The 26,698-nt window shown below is 39.8% G+C and overlaps 1 protein-coding gene across 12 annotated transcripts in view; it reads left to right on the top strand.

Moving 5' to 3' along the window:
• The window catches only part of LOC100222565 (kazrin), a 263,876-nt gene that overhangs the window by 3,449 nt on the left and 233,729 nt on the right, over nt 1–26,698 (top strand). For 11 of the 12 annotated variants that reach the window (XR_012051646.1, XR_003963565.4, XR_012051643.1 and 8 more), the window contains exons 2-6: nt 2,564–2,637; nt 9,616–9,733; nt 9,999–10,102; nt 13,669–13,821; nt 19,030–19,156. Coding sequence is in view for 3 of the 12 variants with exons in the window: in XM_030289383.4 (XP_030145243.2) it covers nt 2,629–2,637; nt 9,616–9,733; nt 9,999–10,102; nt 13,669–13,821; nt 19,030–19,156 (511 nt within the window). In the remaining 9 variants the exon portion in view is untranslated. Of the gene's footprint in view, nt 1–2,563; nt 2,638–9,615; nt 9,734–9,998; nt 10,103–13,668; nt 13,822–19,029; nt 19,157–19,594; nt 20,458–26,698 lie in introns of those variants that run through there. The other variant, XM_041720465.2, reaches the window with a different exon arrangement.

Genomic DNA, 26,698 nt, shown 5'->3' with positions numbered 1-26,698 from the left:
ACCTAGGAGTGCTTACTAGTCTGTTTCAGGCTGCTTGAGTTGCAAAGGGATGATCTGCAATGCTGGTTTTGAATAAAATCACTTGCTTTTGTTTGCAGACTTTATGCCTAACAACATAGGTTTTCCAAGGGAATATTTAAAATTCTGAAGCACAGATTCAGAAATAACGTCAAAATACTTTTTGCTTTAAGGATTTTGTTTTAAAGACCACAGTGTTTCCTTAAATACAAATGCCTTGTATATTCTTATATAAATAAATAAAGTTTGTTAGCCAAAACTGTGCCTTTCAGAAAAATAAATTTTTCTGTGACTCTAAGATAAGACAATGCAGTAAATCTTCATTCTGTTCTTGGTTTCCCAGATGCTTAAATGTCTTGAGTAAGTGTGTAGTAATTTTGTACTCATGAGGTAGTAAGGAGTAGTTTAAAATCAATATGACTTGGCAATGTTTTCTGAGAATTAATTTTGAAAATTCAGGTTGCTGCTGTGTGTGCTTCACTTTTGGGATAGAACTTTTATTGTTCTTTTCTTAGGGCTGTCACTGAATGGTTGAAGTTCATTGTGGCAAATGTTATTAATAATATCCAGGTCTTTAATAGATTAGGTTATGTTGCTGTTGAGTTTGGAGGAGAGATTGGATGAAAATACTTGCTATGTGTATTTGATGGAGCTGCTGAGTGACTTTTTCAAAGTACTAATAAGTTGTTGACTAACTTTAAAACTGATTTAATGGGGCCATCATTGTGCCTTTGATAGAGGCGAGAATCCCCTGGTGACACATCAGAGGAGTGTGGTTTTCTTTGGGGCTTTTCTGGGAAATCCCATACAGGACCGTGTGTAGCTGGGAATCCGTTAGTGCATGGAGTCAGAGCTTGCTCCTGCTTGCAGTGATGTGAGTAAACACCTTGTTGCTACTCATTGGTCCTGCTGGGAGCTGATGGTTGGGCAGCACTTGCAGAATTAATTTCATATTTTCTTGAGTTTGTTGAACTTTGTGTACCAAAAGTTAAACCCCAAGTTTACTGTGTCCACAGGAGGTTCTGCCTTTCCTTGACTTTGTGAGTAATTGTATAAAAATATTCTAACAGTATATTAAAAATGAGACATTTGATACTAAAAGTAAGTTTGGTTTCATACCAGGAAATTACTTGACACCTCTCCTGCTACAGAAATGATTTCATTTTTAAAATGACGTTGCATGGGTTTTGTCCCAATGAACAATGAATAAGATTGCTGGGTTTTTCCCTGATGTTCAGGCCTCAGCTTAAGTACAGATGTTTATGCTGACTCCAATACTGAAATCAGTTAGAAGTTAGAAATAATGCATTCCAAAATTAATGTTTTTCTTTGGATGTGTACAAGCTGCTCGGATGGAGCTCCTTATCCCATAGCTGGTCTTTGCTGGCAAACTTTAAATCCCTCAGAAGCAGTTGCAAAATTGGAACTGAAATACAGATGTTTCAGCTCTGTGTTTAAATGCTCACATATTATGGAAACATCAGGACAAAAGGGTTAATCCTGGAAGAGGTGTATACAACAGAAATAGCATTTCCAAGGACATTTTTCCTTTTCTTACAGATTTCTGCTTGGCAGTATTGTGACTTTTGCACAGCATTAAGAATTCTTTTAGTGCAAAGATGAGAGGGATTATGTGAAATCTATTTAGAGTAGATTTTGCTTGAACTTATTTTAAATTAAATGTTAGTACTTATGCAGAGTACTTAGTAAAAAGAATTTCAGTTGATCATTGTTATAGTAATAGCAGTAATGGAATAAATAGCAGTACTTGAATAAAGTGCTTTAAGTGAAGAGGAACCAGTTCACTTTCAAAAATGGGGGATGTTAATTTATTGAAAATTCTGTATGACAATGGGTCTAAAAGTGTTTTGGGCCTAATTTGCAAACATGCTGTTTTGTATACATTAACAAAGAAAGGAAGTGCCTTAATCTCAACCCTTAGATATGGCCTCATTCTGATTAGTTTTCCCTCAAGTTGTGACTATCCAAATTTGATGCCTACTTGAACTAGGAATTTTTGTCAGATACCTTTTGAAATCTCAGGCTTTTATAAAAAAGGAATGTAAAATACATTAGTGTAATAAGATACCTCGATACAGGTCAATTTAAGGAATATTTTCCTGTTTCTAATATAGATGAGTAGAGCCTCAATACATGCATTTTTTTAGTTTGAAAACCATGTAAATCCTTCTATAATGCTTTGATACAAAATTCTAAAGAGCTCTGACTTCTAAAGTTCTTAAAAGTACTCAATCTTGAGCAAACTAACTTACTTTAAAAAACAAATGGAACAATTGTACCTGAGCACATCTGTTTCATCATCATTTAAAGTGGGAAAAAGATTAATGCTAGATAATCTTGACATTATTCAGACACATTTGAACTGTAATAACAAAACTGCAGCCTGGAGCAGATTTTTTTCCAAAGCAAAATGCTCCTTTTCTACAGACAATTTAGGAAGAGAAACTACAGCTCTGTATGTACTTTCAGTTCAATGTAAATGTGTACATAGGTACGTATTACAATTGTCTGTTTTTCTTTTTAGGGTTCATGTAATCAAAGGAGTTTCTTTGTTGTGTGTATCTTTTCAGAACACAACAGGAATTCAAAATGAATCAGGTGAGTAGAAATGCAAGACTTTGTCAAAATATGTAGAACAGCTAATTATTAATAAGAAAAGTAAATCATCCACTAAAAAATGTTCCTTAAAAACTTCGGTCTCATTCAATTTCATCATTATCCATTCTGCACCATGTATGCTTGTGAGATGTCTGTTATTTCATGGATTCAAGCTTTTTGTGAATTCCCTTAAGCTGTGTGAAGTTATTACTCCTGGCACCTCTTCTAAGAACACTGCTGCAAAAAATTCTATTTCCTCCTGAACCTTTATGTAATAATTCAGTTCCTTATAAAAATGGCTTGAAAAAATTGAAGGCTTCCATTTTTTAAAAGTCCTTTTATAATCACATTCCTTTTTCTAATGTGCAGTAAACAATCTGACGCAAATGGATTGCTTGGGAAATGTCACACTTTTCTGGAATCTGAAGTGTTTCTCCTGGAACCAAGTGGAAAGACTGGGAAAGCACATTTCCTTTGTGGAGCAGCACTCTGCTGTGGGGAGTCAGGAGTACCCTGACTGGAGGGTGTTGTTCTAATCAGCACCAACTGTGCAGCATTTCATTCTGCATTTGTTTATCCAAGCAGGAATTGTCCCATCAGTTTGTCTGTCACACACAGTTGTGTTATTTAGGAATACAGAAAAAGTACATGTTGCCTCAAATTTTTTCTCCTCTCTCTGGCTGATCTTACCAAGCCCCTTTGGCATGGGAATGTGACCATAGGATATCACAGTGCAGGAAAGCCATTTTTACTTTGCTGAAAGCATCAGCCATAAACAGAAGCTTTATGAGTCAGAAACAACCACAGTACTGTTATATAAAATGCTTGGTATACTTCAATGTCTGTGGCCAATGTGTGCTTCTGTTATCCTTATTTGATCAGCAGCAGGCCTGAGTACAGTTAGCATTTGCTGAAGTATGTTATCTGTGAGGTCATAGAGGTATATGCATAAGTAATTACAGGATGGAATGGGTTGGTGAGATATTTCCTATTGCTTTTTTTCCCTCTGATATAAAGCAAAATGTTTTCAATTTATTTGTACGTATTAAAAAGGTAAAAAGCAAAATATAATCTCTATCAAAGTGTTGAAATACGCATTATGAAAAAACATACTTGTATTATATCTATAAAAAATATGAATTATATATATAAAATAGAAATGGCATTCGTATTAGCACACTTTTAAGCATTAATAGTCTGTTTTGGGGAGCAGGGTTAACTGCTGCTTCAACATTTCTATTGAGAATTGAAATTTTTTCACCTATAAGGTTTATTTTGGTGCACTCAGTGGCATGAAGCCAGCAGCCTATTGCTCTGTCTGCCTGAGGATTAATCCTGCCTTATTAGTCATTCCAATAGGATTTGGATTCTGCTAAAACTCTGAAAACTGAGGATCCTAATCTGTAATTGTTACTATTGACTGCTTCCTTCCCATGTGTGTGTCCATGTCCCCTCGTGTCCTGACTGTTGTTGTGTTCCTACACCCTGATTTGTTTCTAGAATTAAATCAGATTTCTTTGCTGTATCAAAAGTCCTCATCTTTCTTATGGGGACTGCTGATCTCGTTTATTTGTGTGTCATCTTGCAATTGAAGAGTGAGATTGCTCTTCCTCAGGGAGTTCTTACAGCAGCTTAGGGTCCTCCTTGGGGTTTCTGGCTTTCACCTTTGGCTTCCAAAGCCCATGGAGCCCAGATGGCTTTAATTGTTGGCTGACCATTCAGAATAAGTGTGTATTTAGCACCAGCAATGTGGTTTTTTTCTTGCAGTGCCCTTGTAATTTCATTCACTGTTGACAAGTTGTAGTGCCAGGTCTCTATAAGAAATGTGTTTGCCTGATGCCAAACATCTTTCGAGCGGTTCAGTCTCATATTTCTTTCATTCTGCTTGTCTCTGCTTTTGGTGTGACTTTGATGACCATGAAAGTAACTAGGCTGCAGTTGATTTGGTTTATATGAAAGTTTTGTGGTTTATCCCACAGAAATCTTGAAGTAGTGAAGGAAAACTTAAATTCTTTGATACAGCCTTCTTGTTGCAAGGAGAAGAAGGATTAAAAAAAACCCATCTGTTGTTGGAGTTCATGTTTTTGGGTTTCTTGGAAGATTGCTGTCTCAGGATAGGCAGTCCTCTTTTGAAAGGAGATCTTCCTCTAATACGTAAATTAGTTCATCAGTATAGCTGAATAATTTATTTTAAAAACCCCAAGCAAACATGGGGTTTGATTGTTAGCATTATCTCAGACTGCAGTAAGACAGAGTAGGAAGAATTTGGGTTCTACAGGGAAAACAGCATAGGCAGTTACTTAAAAAGTGCAGAGGAATGCAGGCAAAGGACATCTGCATTTGTACTGAAACTTCCTCCCTTCATTCCTTCTGAATTTTTCAATGATTATTTCAAATATTTCCAACACATCTTAAATTTCCAAGCACACGAATTGTGTGATATTGTGGCAAAGAGGGTTGCCAGGTAAGGTGCCTGGACAAGGAGAGACCTGTTGGCTTTCCTGTGCCAGCTGGCACAACTACCCTTCCTCAACTACCTCTTCTAACTTCTCTGCCATCTCCTGCCTCCTCCCCTCCCTCCCTCTTCAGTGGCATCCTTTCCTTTATCTTCTCATTTATCCTAATCTTGTTTTCACCCTAACGGGACACTTACTGGCTGGCTGTCATTCATTGCACTCTTCAGGATGGTTTCTTTCCTTTTCACTCTAATCTTTTATCACCTCTAAGTATCCTGTTGCAGATGCCTTTTCTACTCTGCCTAAATACTGTTTGTACCATTACAGACTAATCAGTGGTTGGTTCATGAGTACAATGGTATTGAAAGTGGTGTGAAAAGTTGCTTAATGTGTTAAAAGGTACTGTCAGAGTGTCTGGGCTCTGGATTTGATGCAAACTGTTCCAGTTAAAGCACCACTTCAGCCCTCAAATGATCCTTTAGAATTGTCCTAAAGTCACTGCATACTGGTTGATTTAAATGCTAGAATGTAATTTTCTGATGAGCTTCAGAGTAAGAAGCTTAAAAGTGAAATAAGCTTCAGGTGTTTTTGTGTTCAAAATTGCAGCCTTGGAAGGAGTGAAAAATATTGTGTTAAGGCTTCAGGTAAATGCAAAAATTGGCTGTAGGACATGCACAAGTGCACTACCCTTATCAAGGGGGAATTTTGTAAACAGAAAAATAAATTTAAATGTGATTGTTAAGTCTTGGTAGAAATGTGATTGAAATGCAATATTTCTCTTTGGTAGACAGACATTGCTTGGGGACAAGTTGTGATCTGGAAAAAGTTTCAAGTAGCTACATCTAAATTGCAAATAAAAAGAGATTGCACTGATTTGACTGAACTAAATTGTTTATTTTACTGTTTTGAATTTGTTGCTTATTAGCATTCATTTGAGGTGTGAAGTGTATTGTTGTGTAAAGGCCATATCCAGTTTTCTAGTACTTGTGAAATCCATTAATGTGAGAAGTGTTGGATGAGTCTGAGTGTTGTGTTCTCTGATTTATGTAGGTGCACAATAAAATTGATTGTATACTATTCCATACAAACACACTTCTCAAATGGTAGAGCAGTTCAGGGATATTTATGGTTAAAAGGTGTGACTATTAAGGAATAGACCAGGAAAATCAAAGATGTATCACAGTGCTGTACACTTCTGTCTGAATCAGGTTATGATAGGTTAAAATCTATTTGCAGGGTTGAGATTTGAGATTTTTAACTTCTCATCAAAACACCAAACCAAAATCAACACTCTCCAAAGAAACCAAACCCCCAAATGCAACCCTGCCAAAAAACCATCGTCCTTTTAGCTTGAAACTGGAAGTGGACCATTCTGAGAGCTGTCAGCCACCCTCTTCTATTTCTGTACCTAACTTGTTAGAAACCACTGGGAAAAATAGGCTTATTCTCCCCTGATTGTACTGGGAAGATTTTTAGGTTTCTTTGATATGCAAGGAAGAGCATGTTTGTTTTTCAGCTGAGACATGGCTTCTTGCATATCAGTTCAAGGCAAACAGATGTCTGAAAATCAGGCTGCTTTCATCAGTATTTTTCCTTTTGGGTTGTTAGAAGAGCAAAATAAAGCTTTGCTCTGCTTTGAATAGTCTTCAGCTATTCTAACTATTGAATAAGTATTTATCCCTGGTGTCTCCACTCTTGGATGGGAAGGGATTTCTGGCATTCTCTCCCTTCCATGGTTTCCAATTTGGGGGTCTTTCTCCCCTGCAAATAGCTCTTTGGGAGCTCTCTGTGCAGCTGTTAAGGTTTATGAAGGCAGCACTAGAATAACCTTGCTCTGACTCCAGTTTTGTAATTTTCCTCATTGTTGCAATTAAAACTGGCAGAAGATTTGTTCTTTTAACTCCACTCAGCAAATTTTCAAATGTAGTGAATATTGCCATAGCAGCACCCTGACAAAGACTGGGTGCTGAGGAACAAGGGCTGAGAAGCTTTATTTGTTTTGCTTTAGAGAGAAAAAAAAATGCAATTTGATAGCAGATTGAGATGCATTTTAAAATATATTTCCAGTAACCTTTCAGTGTATTTCAAAAGTACTCACTAGAAAATACTCTTGAATATTACTCAGTAGTTTATTGCTCAGTATGTGAAAATTGCTATTGTATCTCTGCTTTATGGTTATAGGTAAAAGCCAGAATAATTTACAAAAAATTAAAGTTTATTTGATAAAAAATCTCAGTTTAACCTCTTCCTAAAAGTGACTTCAGAGGTGAAGTATAACTTCCTTAATATTAGAGCTGTTCCTGCCATTACCACCAGTGTTTGTTCCTGACCAGAATTATTAGAGTTCCATATCAGAAGGCAGGGAGTTATTTTAGGGCATGTGGTTCAATAAAGGCTTAAATTTCATCATGCACAGTTCATTTGGAGTGTGGACAGATTTTATAGGAAACTTTGCATTCCTGTAACTTTGAAATTCTGGTAATTTCTATCAGAAGTAGTGTTTTGTTAATTGAAAGTGGGTAATAGGGAGCAGGTTGCTTTATGACAAGTGTGAGTAGTAATAATATGGAAAATATTAATATTAGTAATAGTATGGATAATATTCTAAGAATAATATCAAACCTTGGAGGCTCCATAAAATGGAACTAATCACTTACTGGACAGTAAATAATTTATTAGCTTTATATTGCCTATCAAACTTTAATATAGAAATATCCTAAAACTTCTTGTATTAATTATAAGCTATTGGCTAAAGTTCTGAGCTGTTACTTGATGTAGGAAATATGAGTAACATTTATGATACTGAAATAATTACTGTTAAAACCATTTTATTCTCTTTATAAGCTGTTTTTAGCTTAGTCTCTGTTGCAGAGCAGTAAACTTGACATGCACATTCCTCAGTCACCAGGAACTGTAGTGACAGGAGAAGGAGGAATGGCTTCGGATAAATGCAAAAGTTGGCTGTAGGACATGCAGGGGTGAATTTTGTAAACAGAAAAATAAATTTAAATGTGATTGTTAAGTCTTGGTAGAAAAGTGATTGAAATGCAATATTTCTCTTTGGTAGACAGACATTGCTTGGGGGCAAGTTGTGATCTTGTCCCAAGATCACAGAGAGTGCTGACAGAGAGTGGGTTTAGCTTGGCTGTAGGGAGGGTTTGGCTGTCAGGGTGGGGAGCCACTGGCACAGGGTGCCCAGAGAAGCTGTGGAGGCCCCATCCCTGGAAGTGTCCGAGGCCAGGCTGGACACTGGGGCTTGGAGCAGCCTGGGGCAGTGGAAGGTGACCCTGTCCATGGCAGGGGTGGCACTGGATTATTGTAAACGCAGGCAAACCCAATGGGAAGAAATGAAGATGTCTGACTCAGTTCAGAAGGCTGAATTATTTCTTTATTATAACTATGCTAAAATAATTAATATACTGTATAAAAGGAGGATACTAAAACTACATACTACTTTATCTGACCCTATCTCTAACCCTCACCCAACTCATTACCCTCTCTCGAGAGTCCAGCCCCAGGTGGGTTGGATTGGCCATCAGGCTCAAACAATCCTCACCAGAATCCAATCAAGCAAGCACCCCAGGGAAACAATTCTCCAAACACATTCCACATAGGAAAAACAAAGAACAGAAAAAGAAATTGTTTCCTCTTTCATTTCTCTCTGTGCACCTCTATGAAAAATCCTGAGAGGGAGAGAAATGTGCTTGCCACCCTGGATGGCCTTTGGAGATGTCCTTGAAGGGGCATCCCCACTCCAGAGAGGAATCTCCACACACACTGCAAAAGGGGTGTGTCAGTTCAAAATTGGCCTTAATGAAGTGCTGGACTGTCAGTCAGGTGTCCCCAGGCAGCTGTGCCAGCTAAGCAGCTTTAGGCAGGTTCTGTAGTGTCCCTTTTCTGTTCCTTTATCGGGTGTTTTGTCAGCTCTGCCACATCTTCTCCTCACCCTCGGGATGTTTAACTTCGGGATTGATGGCTCTGCCTGGTTTTAGCGTTATTCAGCAGCAAAGGCAGCATGACCCCACCCCCTGCATTCACCACTGATAGCTTTGCAAGTAGGGGATTGTTTTAGCCGGTTCCAGGCAGAACATCCTGCTGTGGCAGAGTGCATGGTGTATCCCAAGTGCAAGTTCTCCTGCCTGCATTGGAGTGGTTCATTTACTGCAACACGCTCACTTCAGTTGGCAGAGCAAGCAACAGTTCAGATTTTTTACTCTATGCACATCTTGTAACTTTGAGTTTGGTTTTCTCCTAAAGTTACTTTTTAGTCTTTTTCACAAGGGGTAAGATAAGAAAATATATTAGATTGGTTGGGGGAATGATTAGGTTGAATATGCCTGGAAGTCATTCTTTGAAAAAGGGAAAAAAATGATTGCTAATATATGTGAAATTATCCTCAGTACGGTGAGTTTGGTAATTTTACTTTAATTGCAAGTCAGAAGGTTTTGAAGTTCTTGTGGGTTGATCACCTGCTGTAATCTTATTTTTGCCTGTTAATGGTGGTTGGCTTTTTGACTTGTAGAACACAGCTGACTCCCCTGTTGCTGTGGAGACCTTGGATGATGTTCCTGAGCATGTGCTTAGGGGCCTTCCTGAGGATGTGAGGCTCTTCCCATCTGCTGTTGACAAGACTCGGCTTGGTGAGTGCTACAGCTGTGAAAAGAGAATGAAGATTTTTACAGTAACTCACATAAATTTGGAGTTGCTGTGAAAACCTGGTGTCCTCCTGTGCTGGCCAGAGATTATGTCTGGTATATTTGTCTGAAATAATTCCTCTTGGGAAGAGTGGACAGCTCCCCAGTCCCAGACAGATGCATGTAATGATCTTATGAATGTGAATTTTGAGTAGAAGATTTCCTTGGAATAACTTAGATTATTTTTAACTCCTGATACATGTCTCCTCAGGTGTCTGGGCAACAAAGTCAATTTTGAAAGGCAAGAAGTTTGGACCATTTGTTGGTGACAAGAAAAAAAGATCTCAAGTTAAGAGCAATGTGTACATGTGGGAGGTAAGAAACAGCTTGTAAATGGAAAAACGTGCCTGTCACCAGGTCAATATTTTGTATTTAGCCTTTAATTTTTCAGATATTTTAGAAATAAACTTGATGTGTGGTAATTGCCATCTGTTACTGCCATTACTAACAGTTATTTATAGACACTTGGATGGAACAACTATTCTGAATTACAAAGCTTTTCAAACCATTGGCATTGTTTGAAATTGCTGTATTTCTTATCTGCTGTGTGTTTATCACAGTTGCCTTTGAGAGTTTGCTGCTGATCTTTGCTTTCTTGGGTTGAACCCTGAGTGCAACTGAGTGCTGTCAACTGCTTATGGAATTAGGGAAATTAGGAGGATATGGAATCTCTTAAGGAAGCCACACCACTCCTCCTCATTTAGCTCTTTGAAGACCAGCTTTTGGAGTTTTTGTAAGAGTTCTCAAGTGTTGCAGTATTTCTTGTGCTGGGCTTGCCTTGAAGCAAGTGCTGTCTGGGCAGCTGAGCAGCTCTGGAAGCTCCACTGCTAGTCAGGACACCTTGGGTAATATGTAGATTTCAAAATATAAATGTCATAGTCTGGAGATGAATCCCATCTAAAGTGTCTTTAAGGCAGTTTATAACCACTTCCAAAGACTTCTTCAGTCTTTCTGAAGACCAACACAGGACATGGTTTTAGCAAAGTGAATAGTCAGGGAGGGGAGGGGTGGGAGAACTGTGGCATAGAATGTTCTGGAACATGGATTTTTAGGCTAAAGACCCTGATAATGGTCATCCATCCTTCTGTCCCCTTCCTTGCAAAAATGGAACTCCCTGAAACACTAAAACATGCACAGAGCTTAGAGTTAACCTCTATCAGAGGAACTGATCTAGAACATTCCCATAAATGCAAATTACCCTTTAGAAAAGTAATACAGATTTCAAGTACAATGTTTGTTGCACTGAGCTCATGCTATCACAAACTCCACTGCATAAGGTATCTCCAGTTTTGATCTGTTACAGGAACATTTGGTGAGATGGAATAGGTCAAGTAAATTATTGACCTTGCAATCGTGTCGCTCAGTGCTGGGTGCTGAATGTTCATGGTGGATGTATTTTCAGTTTGTGTTTACAATGAAGTAATAATGGGAACAATTCCAGAGTAATTGTGTGTTGCTTTAATAGTGATTTTAGAGTTAGGAAAAAAGCAGCTAAAATGAGACTGCAACAGTTGGTCTCATATGCTGATACCTGAAACTAGTCCAGAATCTCAACTGTTAAAAAACATGGTTTGACAAAGGATGGTGGTGTGTAGGAGCAGTTCAGTATATGGACACTCAGCTTGGGGAACAGCATTTTCCACAAGTGTTCCACTTGCTTCTTTAATCAAATCAATTTGAATAAAAAATAAGGCTTCTAAAACTGGCCTCTCCAGTCAATTTTAATGGTTTTGAACTGTCATACCAGAAGCTCATTGTGAAAAATACAAGATGTGTGTGTCAGTATATGCCTCTGGTATCTGAGGAGTGAACATCTTTTCCTTTTCTACTGGTGAAAAGCCACAGTTGGGAAAGTGAGAACAAGTGTCTGAAAAGGAGGGGAAATGCTGGTTCTGAATGACTGGCACAGCTGTGCTGAGTGGGTTTTATTGTAGGGACAGGAATCACTTCAAGTCACAGTGTTTTGGAGAGGAGTTGGAGCTATTTTCTTTCTCACAGTGCACAAGGCATTTAAACAATGCTCTATAAATTAGACCGTAATATTCTGTAAATTAGAAAAGCAATAATGTACCTTGGTTTGTGAAAAAAACATAATAAGGTAATATAAAAACATAGTAGAGTGTTTTATATATATATATAAGAAATCAGTAACTCCATTTAGACATATATTCCATATCTGTTCAGCTCTCCCACAGCATTCTTTGGCTCTTCTCTTCCATTTTGACCAAAAGAATTGCTTTTGCACTCTCGCCTGGCATGCTGTTTATGCTTTCATATTGTGAGGGCTGGGAGAACATTCTTTCAAAAGTCAGCTGATGAAATCCATGCTGGAATAGTTTGAGTAAGGGTGATGTTTTCTGTTTACTTGGAAAGAAATGTAGATGGTTATATGTTTATTAAAACTTCACTTTTGTTGATAAATTTCTATTTCATTTAATCAACAGTATTATCAGCACAAAAATATTTGAATATATTAAGTAGGGGTTTTTCTAAGCTGTTGTAGAAGTGTACGTAGGATTGAAATTGGAGAACAATTTGAAAAGCCTCAGAATTACTTGTAAAGTATGAGGAAATAAAAAGCTACAACATTGTAGATTTTTGGATTTCTAGAAAAACAGAGAAGGAAAGATACCCACTGATAGCTCTTCTTATAGGCATCTAACTTGGATTATAAGAAGAGTGGGAGATGCATAACATCTTGAAAGAGAAGTGGTCACCTGTCATCAGAAAATAGTGAAGATGTCAGTCCTGTTCTTGCTTTACTGCAAGTTGTCTGGAAATGTAAACCAGGAGTAGGTGTCAGCATTTTCCCCAAGAACAGAAACCAAAGAATTTACACAGCATCTTGGAACATGCAGAATTTTATTGATATGGTCAGGTTCTTAAGGTGATCACAAAATTTCTGAAAGGTTAAAAATGTTCTTTTAGACCCTAAAAAAAGATTAAATATAAAGTATGCTTTCCCATATCTTTCCATAGCAAATGCTTCTAGCTTCTATACAATTACTTTTTCCAATTCATCAGATGGTAAAAATAAAGCTCTGTGGCCTTCATATCTTAAAATCAGTCAATTTACTAAATGCAAAGTCTAGAGTATCATTTCAGGCTTGCCAGTCTGAAAAGAAAGTGTAAAATATTTTAAGGATTTTGGCTTTTGATCCCAAGGCCTTCAGAGAGGGATTGCAGGCCACAAGTGGGTTTTTTCCCAGTTGTAGCAGTTTCTCTAAAAGGTTGCAGAAGAGCAGCAACACTTTGCCAGTCCAGCCCTGGCTCTGCCATGGCCTTTGTGTTGTCTCTGGCCTTGGGTGGTACCGAGTGCTTTGTGGAGCTGTGAAATGCAATGTTTAGGTGGTAGAAATGCTGCAACCTTCTTCAGAAGATCTCCTTCAGAGCCACTCAGAGTAAGGCCACCAGAACAGCCATTTCAATGCACACACACACCCCACAGACAGCTCAGCAGAGGAAAGACAGGAAGGGTCTCTGTATGATGTATTCCAGCAAAGGTTTATTCCAAAGTAAACCAGAGGGGTCAGGGACAAAGACAAAACCATGCAGTCTGTGCAGGCTCAAGGATGGGGGCAGTGACCTGAGGGCACAGGGGTGGGCAATGGGCAGCAGCCTGTAGGGGCAATGAGGGATGAGTAATTGGGGTGGGCAGGGCCAACTGGCCATTGGGGGAAGCAATTTACTGTAAATTGGGCAGTGGTGCTGCAGAGCACCATGGGCTGAGTCCCCTGTGTCAGCCTAGGTGGGGAAAACTCTGATCTGTTCTTCCAAGGCACGGCCCTGGGGATTTCCCTGAGGGGACAGGATTCAGAGGGTCCCAGATTTTAGTGCCATGGTGTGAGCAGCTGTCCCTCTGTCTGCTGCCTCTCTCCCAGGTGTATTACCCCAACCTGGGCTGGATGTGTGTGGATGCCACCGACCCAGAGAAGGGCAACTGGCTGCGCTACATAAACTGGGCTCGCTCAGGGAAGGAGCAGAACCTCTTCCCTCTGGAGATCAACAGGACCATTTACTACAAGAGTTTAAAGGTATCACTGTCTGAGCAGCTGCTACTTTGTTGTCTTGTATTATTAAACCTTTCATTCTGCTTTATTAAAAACCTTTTTTTTACTATTTATATGAAACAGAGTTTGAAACATTTTATGAACCATATTTAAAACATTGCAAATGCTACTATGAACCATATTTAAAACAGTGCAAATGCTATTATGAACCATATTAAAACACTGCAAATGCTACTATGAACCATATTTAAAACACTGCAAATGCTACACATCATTGGTTTAAATTCTTACCTGCCAATACAGTTGACATTAGATTTACTGTTAAACTACTGGATGTTTCAACACTAAGTGTGTCTTACTGGGTAATTTGCTGTAGCACCAAATTTGAGACAAGCTAGAATGAAAAACTACAGAGTGTATGAAATAAATGTTTTTCTGTTTTTGTAGATACCAAGACTCCTTCTGCTGAGGATGTTTTTGCAGTGATCAGTTGTTTTTATGGTCTGTGCATCGTTTGACAAAGTTTGGCTGTCAAAACACTTTTATGGGTAGCTCCATGAAACTATTTCTCATGGTTTTATACCATTTTGGTTTTGTTCAGGGAGTGAGGAGAAGGCAGGGAGCATTTTATCTCCCAAATCAAGAAAAAAAAAAGGTTTAACTATAATGGTGGAACATGTTAGGTTAAGAATATTGTCGCTCTAAAGTATTTCTTGAATCCCTGATCAAGACCTAGCAGTGAGTATGTGTAGCTTAACTTAGTTTTTATTTAAAGTACTTTGGGTGTTTGGGGTATATGCAGTTTTGGTTTTGCACTATAGCTGTTCCTTCCATTTCCTTGTGAGGACAACAATATCTGTAAATAACTGGTATTTGCTTTAGAAAAGAGTGAGTTGATCCCGTGCAGTTTTGAAATTTATGGGGCAGTACAGCAGTAGGTGAATTTTGTAGGTCACTCAAGCTAAATTGAAGAAATCTTCTAAACATTTTCTGAACTTTGTAATGGCATTCAAGTAGAGGCTCACTGTTGCCAGCCAGGTGCTGACTTCTCTGCAGTGTTTATTCACAGAGGCAGGCTCCCAATACGACTCTTGGCCAGCCTTGATTTCTCTAGACACTATCTTGGATTTCTTCTGCCTTTGCCCACAGTCCCACTAGCTCATAAATATAGGTGTGCTTTTGGAGTCACTCTGACATTTTAAATTTCTCCTTGAATCTTTTCTGCAAAAGTTTCGGTCCTGACAGAGAAGCATTCACCTTATTTAAAATTTGTTTATGTGATGGATGATACTGCACTTCAGAAAATAACTGTACTGCTAAAAGAGGCTGAGCACTGCTGACAGAATAACAAATACCTTATCTCAGCACTGAAATATCCTTTTGTTCCTTTGACTGTTGTCTTTTGCACCTTGATGAATTTTGTCCCAGTCACACCTCACTATTAACTGAGACAACAGAAGGCATGTAATAAAGAACATCTTAAATGTCCTTATCTTTTGCATATAATTTTAGCATCTCTACTGCCATTTCAAACCTGCTGTAAATTTACCAGCCCAGGTATGAACAGATGGTTCTTTCCTGATCTTTATCGTAATTCATAAATTTAGGGGAGTTCCACTTGCTGACAAATAAACAGCACAGGTTTTATTTGCCCCCAAAGGAGAATCCAGGTGGCTTGTGTGTAATTTTGTTCTGCTTTACCTGGAAGCATTGAAAGTAAAGTCATGGGGTCTTATTTTTCCTGAGGTTTCCTTTAGCTTTTTGTAGGTTTTTAATTTGTAAGTTAAACAGGCTGATTTCCAAGCCTCGTTGCTGAAATAGCAAAGTCCAAATTTGCTTGGTGCAGAACCTCCTCAGAGCTGAAGAGCTTTAACTTCCCAGTTCCCTGCTCTCCAAGAATAGTTATGGAATAGAATAGAACTTGTGAGTGAGCACAAGCAAATGTTTTTCTCTTCCATCTTCTCTTCATCTTTGCTGAAGGGCTGAGGGTATTTGTAAGCTGCTTTGCACTTGCTTTCCCCAGGATGTGTGAGAGCTGTGATACTGCAAGTGAACAGCTTAAATTCATGATGCAGTTTCAGCTCTTCCTGCCTCTGCTCATGGCAGGAGCTCGCTCTGTAGTGTTGTTCTGCACTTGAATTCTAGAAAAAGTAAAATACAGTGAAAACTCAGCTTCAAAAAGTCTTCTGAAGAAGCTTGTCTGTGGAACTGTCCCTGATTAAAATGAAAAGAATTTGCTCATGGAAGACTGTTTTGCCCAACAGGTTTATAATACCTCAATTATTAGGGTTATAGAGTGTGAAAGATTCACTCAAGTAAATGTCAGACTGTTCACTTGGGCTGTGTTTGGTGAGATGAGGCTACATCCAGGTGCAGAAGCACAATATCACAGTAAAATGTGATGTCTGTGGTGAAAAATAGATACTCTGAGGTCAGACAGGCAAATGCCTATCTCAGTCTGTGCAAGACACATTAGAGTGCTTGAACATGCACAATTAATCAGAATTTAAACAATCTGCTAGAACCTTTAAGGTTACTTAGGGTAGGTTAATAACTTGTTAGGATATTACTCTTGAAAATAATAAATATTGAACTTACTGTAAGCCTTTTGAACAGAAAATACTCAGATTAAGGACGGGTAAATGTTGCAGTTAAAACAAAAAGCACAAATAAGTGTGTGGGAATTATTAACCTAATGAACCTTCCCAAAATTCATACCTTTTTTAGCCAGGCTGTCCCAGTTTGACACTGCTGCACCAAGGATCTGTAGGGAATAGTTTGGAGGAGGTTGGGTTTTGGAGTTGTTACTAGAGGGTGCCAGGAGGAAAAGTGGCACTTGCTCAGTGTAGTCCTGCTCTCCTGCTTTAATTATCTGGTTTTGAAGCTGTTTCTGCATCTCATTTTAGAAGTGCAAGGTTAGAGGGCTTAATTTAGATTCTAGAGCAGTCACAATAAAACTAAATTCATCAAGCTGAACGTTAGCTCCAGCCATGCAGCCAACAAATTACATGTTCATTACCACCCTGTGTTTGCATTGCCTGAAACCTCATCCACATCTTTGTATATTTTTTAGATGATAAGAGGTTTTTTGCATCAGACAACTCTGCTGCATTCCTTGCTGCTCACCAGCTCCAAGGCCATGCAAATAAATTTGCCACTATTTATCCTATCAGGCCTCTGGAAGTCAAGGAAGCCAAGCCATAGGCTTTGCTTATGTTATAACTCTAACTCTTCCCTTAGTTGTTGGGATCTTGCACCTCTTGTTGTTCCAGTGTCTGGGGGTATGATGATAATTATCACCTTTGTCATGTGCTATGAGACCTACTAAAACATGGGCTGTAGAAGAAAGAAATCCTCATTTTCTTCTTGATACAAATTTCCCCTTTGGCTTCAGACTGGAAATAATAGTCTGAGCAACCCTTTGCTCTGATGGAATGACTGAAAATAGGATCTGCTCTCCACCAACCCCATGTTCATTAAGCCCTGAAAGAGAGGAATTGAAGTTAAGGCGTTTAAATATTTAAATTTTTCTTGGTTTTGGGTAAAATGCTTCAGAAAATGGAGAAACAATGAGGAAGATTTAAAAAGTAAGTTAAAATCTCCAATCTGCCAACTTGGGGGCTTACTAGTTTGAGTCTGATATTTTAAGGAGCCTGTGAAATGAAGTGATCAATAGTTTTTTTTGTTGGCAGTGATGGGAGTATGAGTAGCATTTGCAGTGATGCCCATTTGACTAATTCAGTCTGTGACTTTTAAAAAATTTGATTAAAAAGAATAGAAATAATCAATTTGGAATGGCAAACAAACCTTTGACTTTTATGGTGAAGTGGATTTATTAAACATGTTATAATTATCTGTATTCCCATTAACCCACTGTGACAGTCTTTTCCTGGATATTTAGAATTTGTTCCAGATCCCAGATGTAGTGTCTGCCTGAGCAGTAAATTATTATTATATTATAATTAATTTATTTATTTAATGTTTTATATAAAGTAGGTATATTTGTCCCAACATAGCTGCTCTCTGGAAAGAATTAACAGTGAATATCCAGAGAAGCGAGCACTGGGATTTAAATCAGTGCCGCAATTTGAGGCAAACCACAGTTTGGGACATTACAGCTGGAAGGTTCATGCCAAAAATAATAATAACAACAACAACAACTGTGTATGAATTATTAATACATGGACTGATGGATTTTAAAGTCCCTTCCAACATGTTAACATTCCATGATTTTTCTGATCTTTTTTCTGTGATTTTGTTTTTTTTTTTTTTTTTTTGTGACTGTAGTTTTTTCTGATTTAGACTTTTTTTGTCTTTTTTTCCTGGTCTTTTTTTTTTTTTTTTTTTTTTTTCCCCATTTTTAAGGCTTATCTTTTCTTTTGGTCTTTTTCTGGTCTTTGCTTGGTCTTTTCTTGTCACTTTTGTGGGGCGTTTTTGTGTGAATTTCTGGGGGACGATTTTTAAAAATCATGTTTTCTGTTCTGGGGGTTATGTGTGTGTGTTACAGTCTGTGAGGAGGTGTTTGGGGGTGTTTTGGATTGGTTTTGGGTGTTTTTGGGGTTGTTGTGGGGTGTCTTGGGTAGTTTTGGGGTGTTTTGGGTAGTTCTGGGGGGTGTGGGGGTTGGTTTGGGGGGTGTTTTGGGTTGGTTTTGGGTGTTTGTGGGGTTGTTTGTGGGGTTGTTGTGGGCAGTTTTGGGTCTCTTTTTGGGATTGTTTTGGGATTGTTTTGGGATTTTTTTGGGGTGTTTTGGGGTTTGTTTTGGGGTTTGTTTTGGGGTTTGTTTTGGGGGTGTTTTTGGGTTGTTTTGGGCAGTTTTGTGTGTTTCGGGGATTGTTTTCGGGGTGTTTTGGGGCAGTTTTGTGTGTTTTTGGGGTGTTTTGGGGTTGTTTTGGGCAGTTTTGTGTGTTTCGGGGGTTGTTTTTGGGGGTTGTTTTTGGGGGTTGTTTTTGGGCAGTTTTGTGTGTTTTTGGGGTGTTTTGGGGTTGTTTTGGGCCGTTTTGCGTGTTTTTGGGGTGTTTTGGGTTATTTCGGGCTGTTTTGGGCCGTTTCGTGTGTTCCGTGCGCCGGGCGCGGGGCGGGGCGCGCTGTGCCCTCCGGCCGGCAGGGGGCGCGCGGGGCGGCGCCCTCGAGGCTCGGCGGGAGCAGCGCCGTGGGCGCCGCCGCGGCCGCTCCCCGCCCCGCCAACAACGCGCGCGCTGATTGGCCGCGCGGCCCGTGTTGTGTCCCGGCAGCCAATCGCGGCGGGAGAGGAGCTGTTGGTGTGGTACAATGGCGAGGACGACCCGGCGATAGCGGCCGCGATCGAGGAGGAGCGAGCGAGCGCCCGCAGCCGCCGGCACTCCCCGAAGGCCCGCAGAGGTACGGAGCGCACCGGCCGCGCCGCCGCCAGCGCGCGGGGCCGCCCCGCCCGCGGCCGCCGTGACCTTCCGCAGCCGAGCGAGGAGGGAGGCGAGGCCCCGGCCCGGCCCGGCCCGGCCGGCGGCGCCGCGGGCGGAACGTGGAAGTTGTGGCTGGAAAAGTTGGGAGAGGAGCGGGCCGGGGGAAGGAATGCCCCGCTCCGCCGGCAGAACACACACGCGGGGCCGCGGCAGCCGCAGCGATCCCGCGTGGGGCGGGGACCGAGCCCAACGCAGCCCCGATATCGCTCCCTGGGAAAGGCAGCGGAGCCCGGGCGGCCCCGATCGCTCCTTGGGAAAGGCAGCGGAGCCCGGGCAGTCGCGATTCCTCCCTGGGAAAGGCAGCAGGGTCCAGCCGATTCCTCCCTGGGAAAGGCAGCGGAGCCCGGGCGGCCCCGATCGCTCCTTGGAAAAGGCAGCGGAGCCCGGGCAGTCGCGATTCCTCCCCGGGAAAGCGGGTGGAGCTCGGGGCCGCCCGATCCCTCCGTGCAGAGCGGGAGCTGAGCTCGGGCCGCCGCGGTCCGTCCCCGGGAGGAGCAGGCTGAGCCCACGGCTCAATCCCTCCTTGGGAAGCGGGAGCTGAGCTCGGGCCGCCGCGGTCCCGCTGTGCAGAACGGGGAGCCGAGCCCGGGGCCGGATCCTTTGGGAAGGGAGGGCTGAGCCCGGGCTTGGGGTTACGTCGGTCGAGCCAAATGGAGAATTCCGGTCCTGTTCTTTCCCTGCGGTTTTGAATTTCTTGTTGTTTCTAAGCCGGTTTGCTGGTTATGGAATTTCGCAGGCTGTGGGAATGGCTGCTCCTGGCTGACTTGGGCCGAGGAGGGAGGGTGGGACAGTTTCGGGTGGTATAAACGCGTTATTCCCTCTGTGAATGTCTATGTCAGACCAGACATCCATGATTTTTTTCCATTACTAATACAGCAGCAGGGTTTTTTAGAGTGCGTGTGCCTCCACGCGTGGCCTTATATAACTGACATTTTGACTAACATTTTAGGCCAAAATGACAACAAAGCCTTTAGTTGCAGGGACTAGATATAAAAAAGGAAATATTCGCAGTTGCAGCACAGATGTATCAATTCCTCTGGCATGGGAGTATGTACATTTTGGTATTCTCTGGAGGCTACAAATGAACCGAAGAAAGATAATATTTTAAGAAGCATCATTATAATTTTTTTTAACTTAAAATATAGGGCCTGATCTTACAGGTAGTACAGTTGATTGGAACTCAGATTGGAAACAAGGTCAGATATTGGAAACAGTTATTGTGTAAGTATTATTCTGTTTGAGATTGGGGAGGGGGGACTGTAATGCAACACAGTTATTTTGAATATTATTTCATAGGTTAAGCAAATACAAACTGAAATTCAAGCACTGAGTTTTATTTTATAATGAAAAAGCATATTTAGCATGAATGTAAGGAGCACTTGGTAAATTACAGGCTGTATTATGTTTTTTTTCTAAATCTGCATTATCTTAGCACATGGAATTTGTGTGCCTGTGATTTACCTGAAAGGCTAGAAAAACAACCTACAAGAATTTGATTATATGATAAATGAGAAAAGCCAGACAGAATAATTTCTGAGGTAATTTTTCACGGCATAGAAGTTTGATTTGCATTCATGAAGTTATAGGTAAATATACCAGTAAACTAATTTGGTTTCTGAGTTTTGATTTTGTTCTCTTTTGTAGGTTTTGTGTTTTAACTGTTACAGATTTTACAGATTTCATAATTAGGAAGAGTAAATCTCCCCTTTTCTATTAACACAAGCTCCTTACTGAGGCTCACAATTATTGAATTAAAAGCAACCCAGCAAAAACCTATTCCAAGCACAATATTCGTGAAGCATTTGAGAATAACCAAGAATAATCTATTTATGTAGTAATACACTTGTCTCATGAAGCAGAAAGACCAAATTCTTAGCATTTAGTTGATTTGAATTGTTAGATTAAGGGTTCAGCTGTAAAGCGATAAGGCAATTAATTTGATTTTTTAAAGTTTTATAATTGTTTTTCACAGGTTTCATTGGATTTTTTTTTTTTACTCTGCATTTACTCTTAGTTATTTTAGTGTTTCTAGTAACATGTGCTAATATTTGCGATTCACAGCAATGTTTTTTCAAGAAATATACACTTTTTTTCCCCTGCAGATTTGGTAGCAGTAGCTGCAGTGAGGATTCCAGAATGGTTTCTATTCCCTGTTCTTGTAGATTCAGCTGTATCCTTGGATGGGGAAGCCTCTTAATCCTAGACTTGAGGGATTTTAGGAAATAAAGGAAATTATGATGAACATAATTGAAAAGTAATTAATTTAAAAATAAATAGTTCTAATTATATGATAGAGATGGGAGGAGAAAGATTTTTTTTTTTCTTGAGAGTCAGTATAAGGTAATATTTGAATTAAATAGCAGTTTAAGAAACTTGCTAGAGAGGAGCTCCTCCAGAGACTTGTGAAATTTGAATTCATTAGTGACCTAAAAAAATCAGTAGATTTTAAAAGTTTTACTTTATAAAGACCCAAAACCACTCCAATTTTATTTTGGCCTATGTTGCACACTATTGTCTTACACATTGAGAAGAAAATATAGCCAAGTAAGAATTGCTAAATTCTATCAACTGTGAATGAGTGTGTCCTTTAGGAGCACATATTCCAGAAAAGTAAAGTAACAGTTTAATACCTTAGGAATGACTAGACAAGACATTATTTGAGAGGTGTGTTGTGATACACATGTAGTTATTATTTTATATTCAGTAAAACAAATATCCTTTTGAATTTTTAATGCATCTTAGGTCTTGAACAGTTTAGATATTTATCATTTGACAGGTAACCTTGTTCCTGCCATCTGTGTAGTGACAGAAGAGGTGAGCGTTCCACAGGTATTTAAAGAGGGCTGTTGTGCTGTCAGTCAGGACTTTCAGTGCTGTGAGGTGCCCATGCAGCAGCAGGAATCCTCTCTCTGAAGGAATGGCAGGCTCTGTGTGCTGTGAGCCAGGCTGAGTTAGCAGGGGAGGCAGAGCAGGCTGTGAGCTGTGGCTGAGCCAGGGGCTGGGCACACAGCAGCTCCACACGGAACTGCTCACTCTGACCTTGAGCTGCCCTTTGGCCAGTGATCCCTGACACAAGGGCCCATAATCTCCTTTAGAGTGGCTCTAACCTGGCATTTCCTCCAGGTCCCCATCTCCCTCCTGCATGTTTTTGGTTTTGTGTTCTGCTTTCAGACTGCTTTGTAGTCCCCAGGTGTGTTTGTGTTTGATGGCGCCTGCCTGGCTTTTGTCTTTGACTTAAAATCTACACCTTCTTTCTACCATGCACAGCAGCTCAGGAATTCTGGAGGAAAAAGGCAGTCATTGCATTTGTTTTCATATATTGGAGCAATGGGATGTTCCTAAGGTGCATTTGAGATGTAGAAAGAAATTTAGGAGGATAACAAGGTATTGAGAGGGATGGGAATGCAGCCCTTTCTTAGCTGGAATAAATCTACACCTTCCTTCTACCATGCACAGCAGCTCAGGAATTCTGGAGGAAAAAAGCAGTCATTGCATTTGTTTTCATACATTGGAATAATGTGACGTTCCTAAGGTGCATTTGAGATGTAGAAAGAAATTTAGGAGGATAACAAGGTATTGAGAGGGGTGGGAATGCAGCCCCCCAAAAAGGAAAACCTGGTGAACTTGAACTGGGTACCATAATGGATTTTTATCAGAGCCAAGTTGTTATTGCTGCCTTAACTACACAGTTCAGAGCCAGCAGCTGCAGTGCATGGCCAAAAATAGCTGAGATTAGTTTTTTTTGTTTCTTTTGCATTTCTTTCTGAAATTTTTCTTTTGTTAAATGTTTATCATTGTTTCTCCCAGGTTGTAGTTAATGTGCTGCCTGCCAAGCTCTTAGGGAAATTTGCTCAGACAACTGCATTAGCACAAGATCTTTTATAAATTCTCCTTCTAAGGAAATTAAAAAGAGTTCAGCTTGGATTCACTTTGCAAGTTGGGTTCATGTGTCCTTGTAAGAAGTAGTGTGGATTGTTTATTGTGTCATCCAGGTGTTTCTTCCTTTTCATATGACAGGAATAATTTGTAGCAGTGAGCATTAACATCAACAGAGTGTTTCCTTCGGAAAGAGCACATGCGGCCTCTGGCTTCAGACTCAGTCTTTATGAAAAAAAAGTAACTTTTTCAGTAGCTAAAGTATATTTTTTTAAAGAAAGGATGGTCATTCATAAAGATATTCAGTGTTTGTATCAGGCTGTAATCTGCTTTAAGGTGCTGCATAAGGCTCCACAGTGTGATCAAGCAAGACTAAAATCTCATTTCTGTTATGGATTATGTGGCAGATCAAAAATCTGTTTCTGAAGGAAGAAAGGCACTGATGTTACTCAGGATGAAAGCTTGTCTTACTACATGCTTGAGAGTAATGCCTCTAAAATAGCCCTTTTTGGGGAGAGAGGAGGACAGTGTTTCCTTTTTCCCGTGCTTGTTTCCGTCTCTGGAGGTGCTCGGGCCCTCCCGTGTCCCCTCACATCCAGCAGGCCCGTGGCTCCTCAGCGAGGCTGCGGGAGCTGCACTGGGGCCGTCAGGCTGTCAGCAGAAGGGAAAAGTCTTCAATTTCATTATTGCAGAATTCAGTGCATAATGCAGCTGGAGTGGGTTGTGAAACCAAATGACCTCTCAGCCACACTTGTGTCAACTCCTGAAATATTTTGCTATTGTAGTGCAGGCAAAGCACCTGCATCAGGGTCACCTGTGTCATGGACAGCCCCTGGTGATTGTTCAGTGTGGTTTTAAAATCTCAAACCATTGCTAATAAATCTTTTAAATGTTTGTTACCTTAAATGGTTCTATTACAAATGTTGTTGCTTCCCATAATTCTTACTGGGGTTCAGGCAGAACATGAGCTATAGGGGTACTCATAATAACAAACACTGACCCAGAGGCAGTGTGAGATGAAGGTGGGTGAATTAACAATCAGTTACTGGCTGTTACAAATAATTATTGTGCCTTGCTTTATATTAGGCTGAATGCAACGTGCAACTTCAGGCTTTTTCTTCTCATGTGTAAATAAAACTGTCATCCTAAAACTGTTTTTCTGCTGTTTGAAAGTGTGACTGTTGCTGAAACAGTGTGAAATTGCTGCTGGGGAACACAAACACGTAGGGATGAAATAAGGAGGTTAAATTCTGTGATAGTAGAAATCCTTGCAATTTTTTTGTTGACAATTTCTTAGACATTCTCATGTAGTTCCAAATAATTAGCTGTACATGAGAGTGCTGTAAGTATGCATCCTGTTTATAAAAGGTAGGCCTTGGATTGCCATCTGGATGTCATCCCAGATGGAAATCGTGGTCAAATGATGCTGTGATTGTCTGGTTTTTACGTTACACAAATTTATTAGGTTTGTACTTTGACTAAGTTTAAAAGTTTGTTTCTAACCAGAAAAGAGTTTGTAAGAAAAATGATTGTGTTCGAGTTGGAATTTAGCTTATAGAGGGAAGTGTAAGTTGTACATTTGTAGCAAGGATATAATGACATTATATTGTTATCTAAGCTCTATTTCCAGTAAATTTAATGAAAAACTCAGGAGCTCAAGGCTTCAAAATTTCCCAACCAATGACTGGGAAAAGACACGGGAGGAAGGAAGAAGTCGTCAAGATCATCTGGAACAAAGTCTTAAAATTGAATTTACTTCAATTTCCCCAAATCACATTGATGTGCAATAAGGTTTATACAACTCCAGTTCAGAAGCAGCATTTGGGGTGTCAGGGGACCATAACTGACATAGAGGCATCTGTCTGGAGAGTAACTCATACATTTGAAGTCTTCTAAGCTGTGCAAGTTTTCTTTTAACCCCCATAAATGGGGGCCTTTGAAAGGGAGACTTGTATTATTTTAAATTCCCATCCTCATCTCTCCAGCAGTGCCCCCAGTTCCTAGGACAGCTGCTCTGAGCTTTCAGAACAGCCGAGTGTAATTGGTATCACTCATTCCAGCCTTGCTCCTGCCTGTGGATTTAAGAATGGGAGAAAATAAGCCTTCATTTCAGGAATTAAAAAAGTAATTACCTGTATTTAAGAGAAAATATAAAAATTCAACACTGAATTGCCTGTGTTGGTGCCTTAAGCTCTCTTAAGTATAAATTTCTGGAAGTACTACAAGCACCTTGCACACAGTTACTTTATCTCTGTGGGGTTTTCGTCTTTGACTTAAAATAAGTCTGGCCTTCATGGTTGTTACAAGCTGTATTTCCAGATCCTTAGTTCTGCTTAAAGCAGATGTATGTAGTTACCTAACAGAATAAAAATTCTTGGGTTGTTTGGTAACTCAGATTCTAAAGCGTTCTGTATTTTTTTCATACTTTTGCATTTTTAGTCACACTTCCTTAGGCTGCTTTTCTCAAGTTAAAAAAGTGAAATATATCTAGACCACAGTTGTGGCATTTCCCAGCAAATTTTCTATCTTCAGTTATCTTCAGTTACATAATCCACAGTGGGAAGTGAAATAAGGCACCAGGCAGCTTTCTATTATTAATCAATTTTTTCTTTCATATGATCAGGATTAGCTTTGAAGCAAGGAGTGACCTGGAAGGAAAGCTGATTGATATTTCACTGCTATTTTTTAAAATAATCCGCTGCATTTGGAAGTTATTCTCCTCCTTTCTTAGTAAATACTGTTTTGATTTTCCTGAAAATAAGTTAAGTTACTCATTTGCTATTGAAATACCAGTTTCCTTGTAGAAATATTTATTGTATTAGGATTTTCCAAGACCCCTTAGACTGTTTTCTTCTGACTCATAGAACTGTTTAACCACTTCTGTGTAGAAGATGTGGAGAAAATCTGGTGATTGCTGTTAGGGAAGAGCTTTGGGATAGATTTGTAGGATTTGTTCCAAAATAGGAAGGGGATGAATTCCTGCAGAATAGAATAGGCACTGTTTTCCAGAGAGAAACAAGTACTTTTGTTTTCTATTCCTTCAAGTATTTAGTGATTTAGAGTTGTCCTGTGGCTTGTAGAAGATAAGAGAACAAACTCGATGAGCTACTGGCTGCCTTACATCTCAGTAAATCTGGGTGACTTCTGCTCTCATGAATAATCCTTTATTGAATTGCTTTGTGTTCCCTCACATAAGCCAAGGCTTTACCAGGCACTGTTGCTCTTTCTATGGTTTCCTGACCCTCCTGTGCAATCTCCCCCTTCAGTGGTTGTTTCCCAGTTGGAGGCTCTGGGGATTTTGTTGGATGCAAGATAAAGTCAGTTATTGACTTTCAGTGTATTCTTATTTTATTTGCCTCCTGCTTGAACCATCTCTTTATGTAGGGGAGGCTTTAAGTTCTTGTAGTAAGAATCTTCTGTAGCTCTTAATAATTTCTATTGCCTTTCTCTAGATTTTTTTTAATGCATCATATTTTCAAAACCATTAGATCAGAATTAATGTGAATAATATTGTATTATTAACTGTGCTAAACTTTTTTATTGCAATTTACCATAATTTTGCATCGACCATTTATTTTACTCACAT

The sequence above is a fragment of the Taeniopygia guttata genome, chromosome 21, assembly GCF_048771995.1.
Source record: "Taeniopygia guttata chromosome 21, bTaeGut7.mat, whole genome shotgun sequence".
NCBI classification, from domain to species: Eukaryota; Metazoa; Chordata; class Aves; order Passeriformes; family Estrildidae; genus Taeniopygia; species Taeniopygia guttata.
The sequence above is the reverse complement of the archived record's forward strand: the minus strand, read 5'-3'. Positions and strand labels throughout refer to the sequence as shown.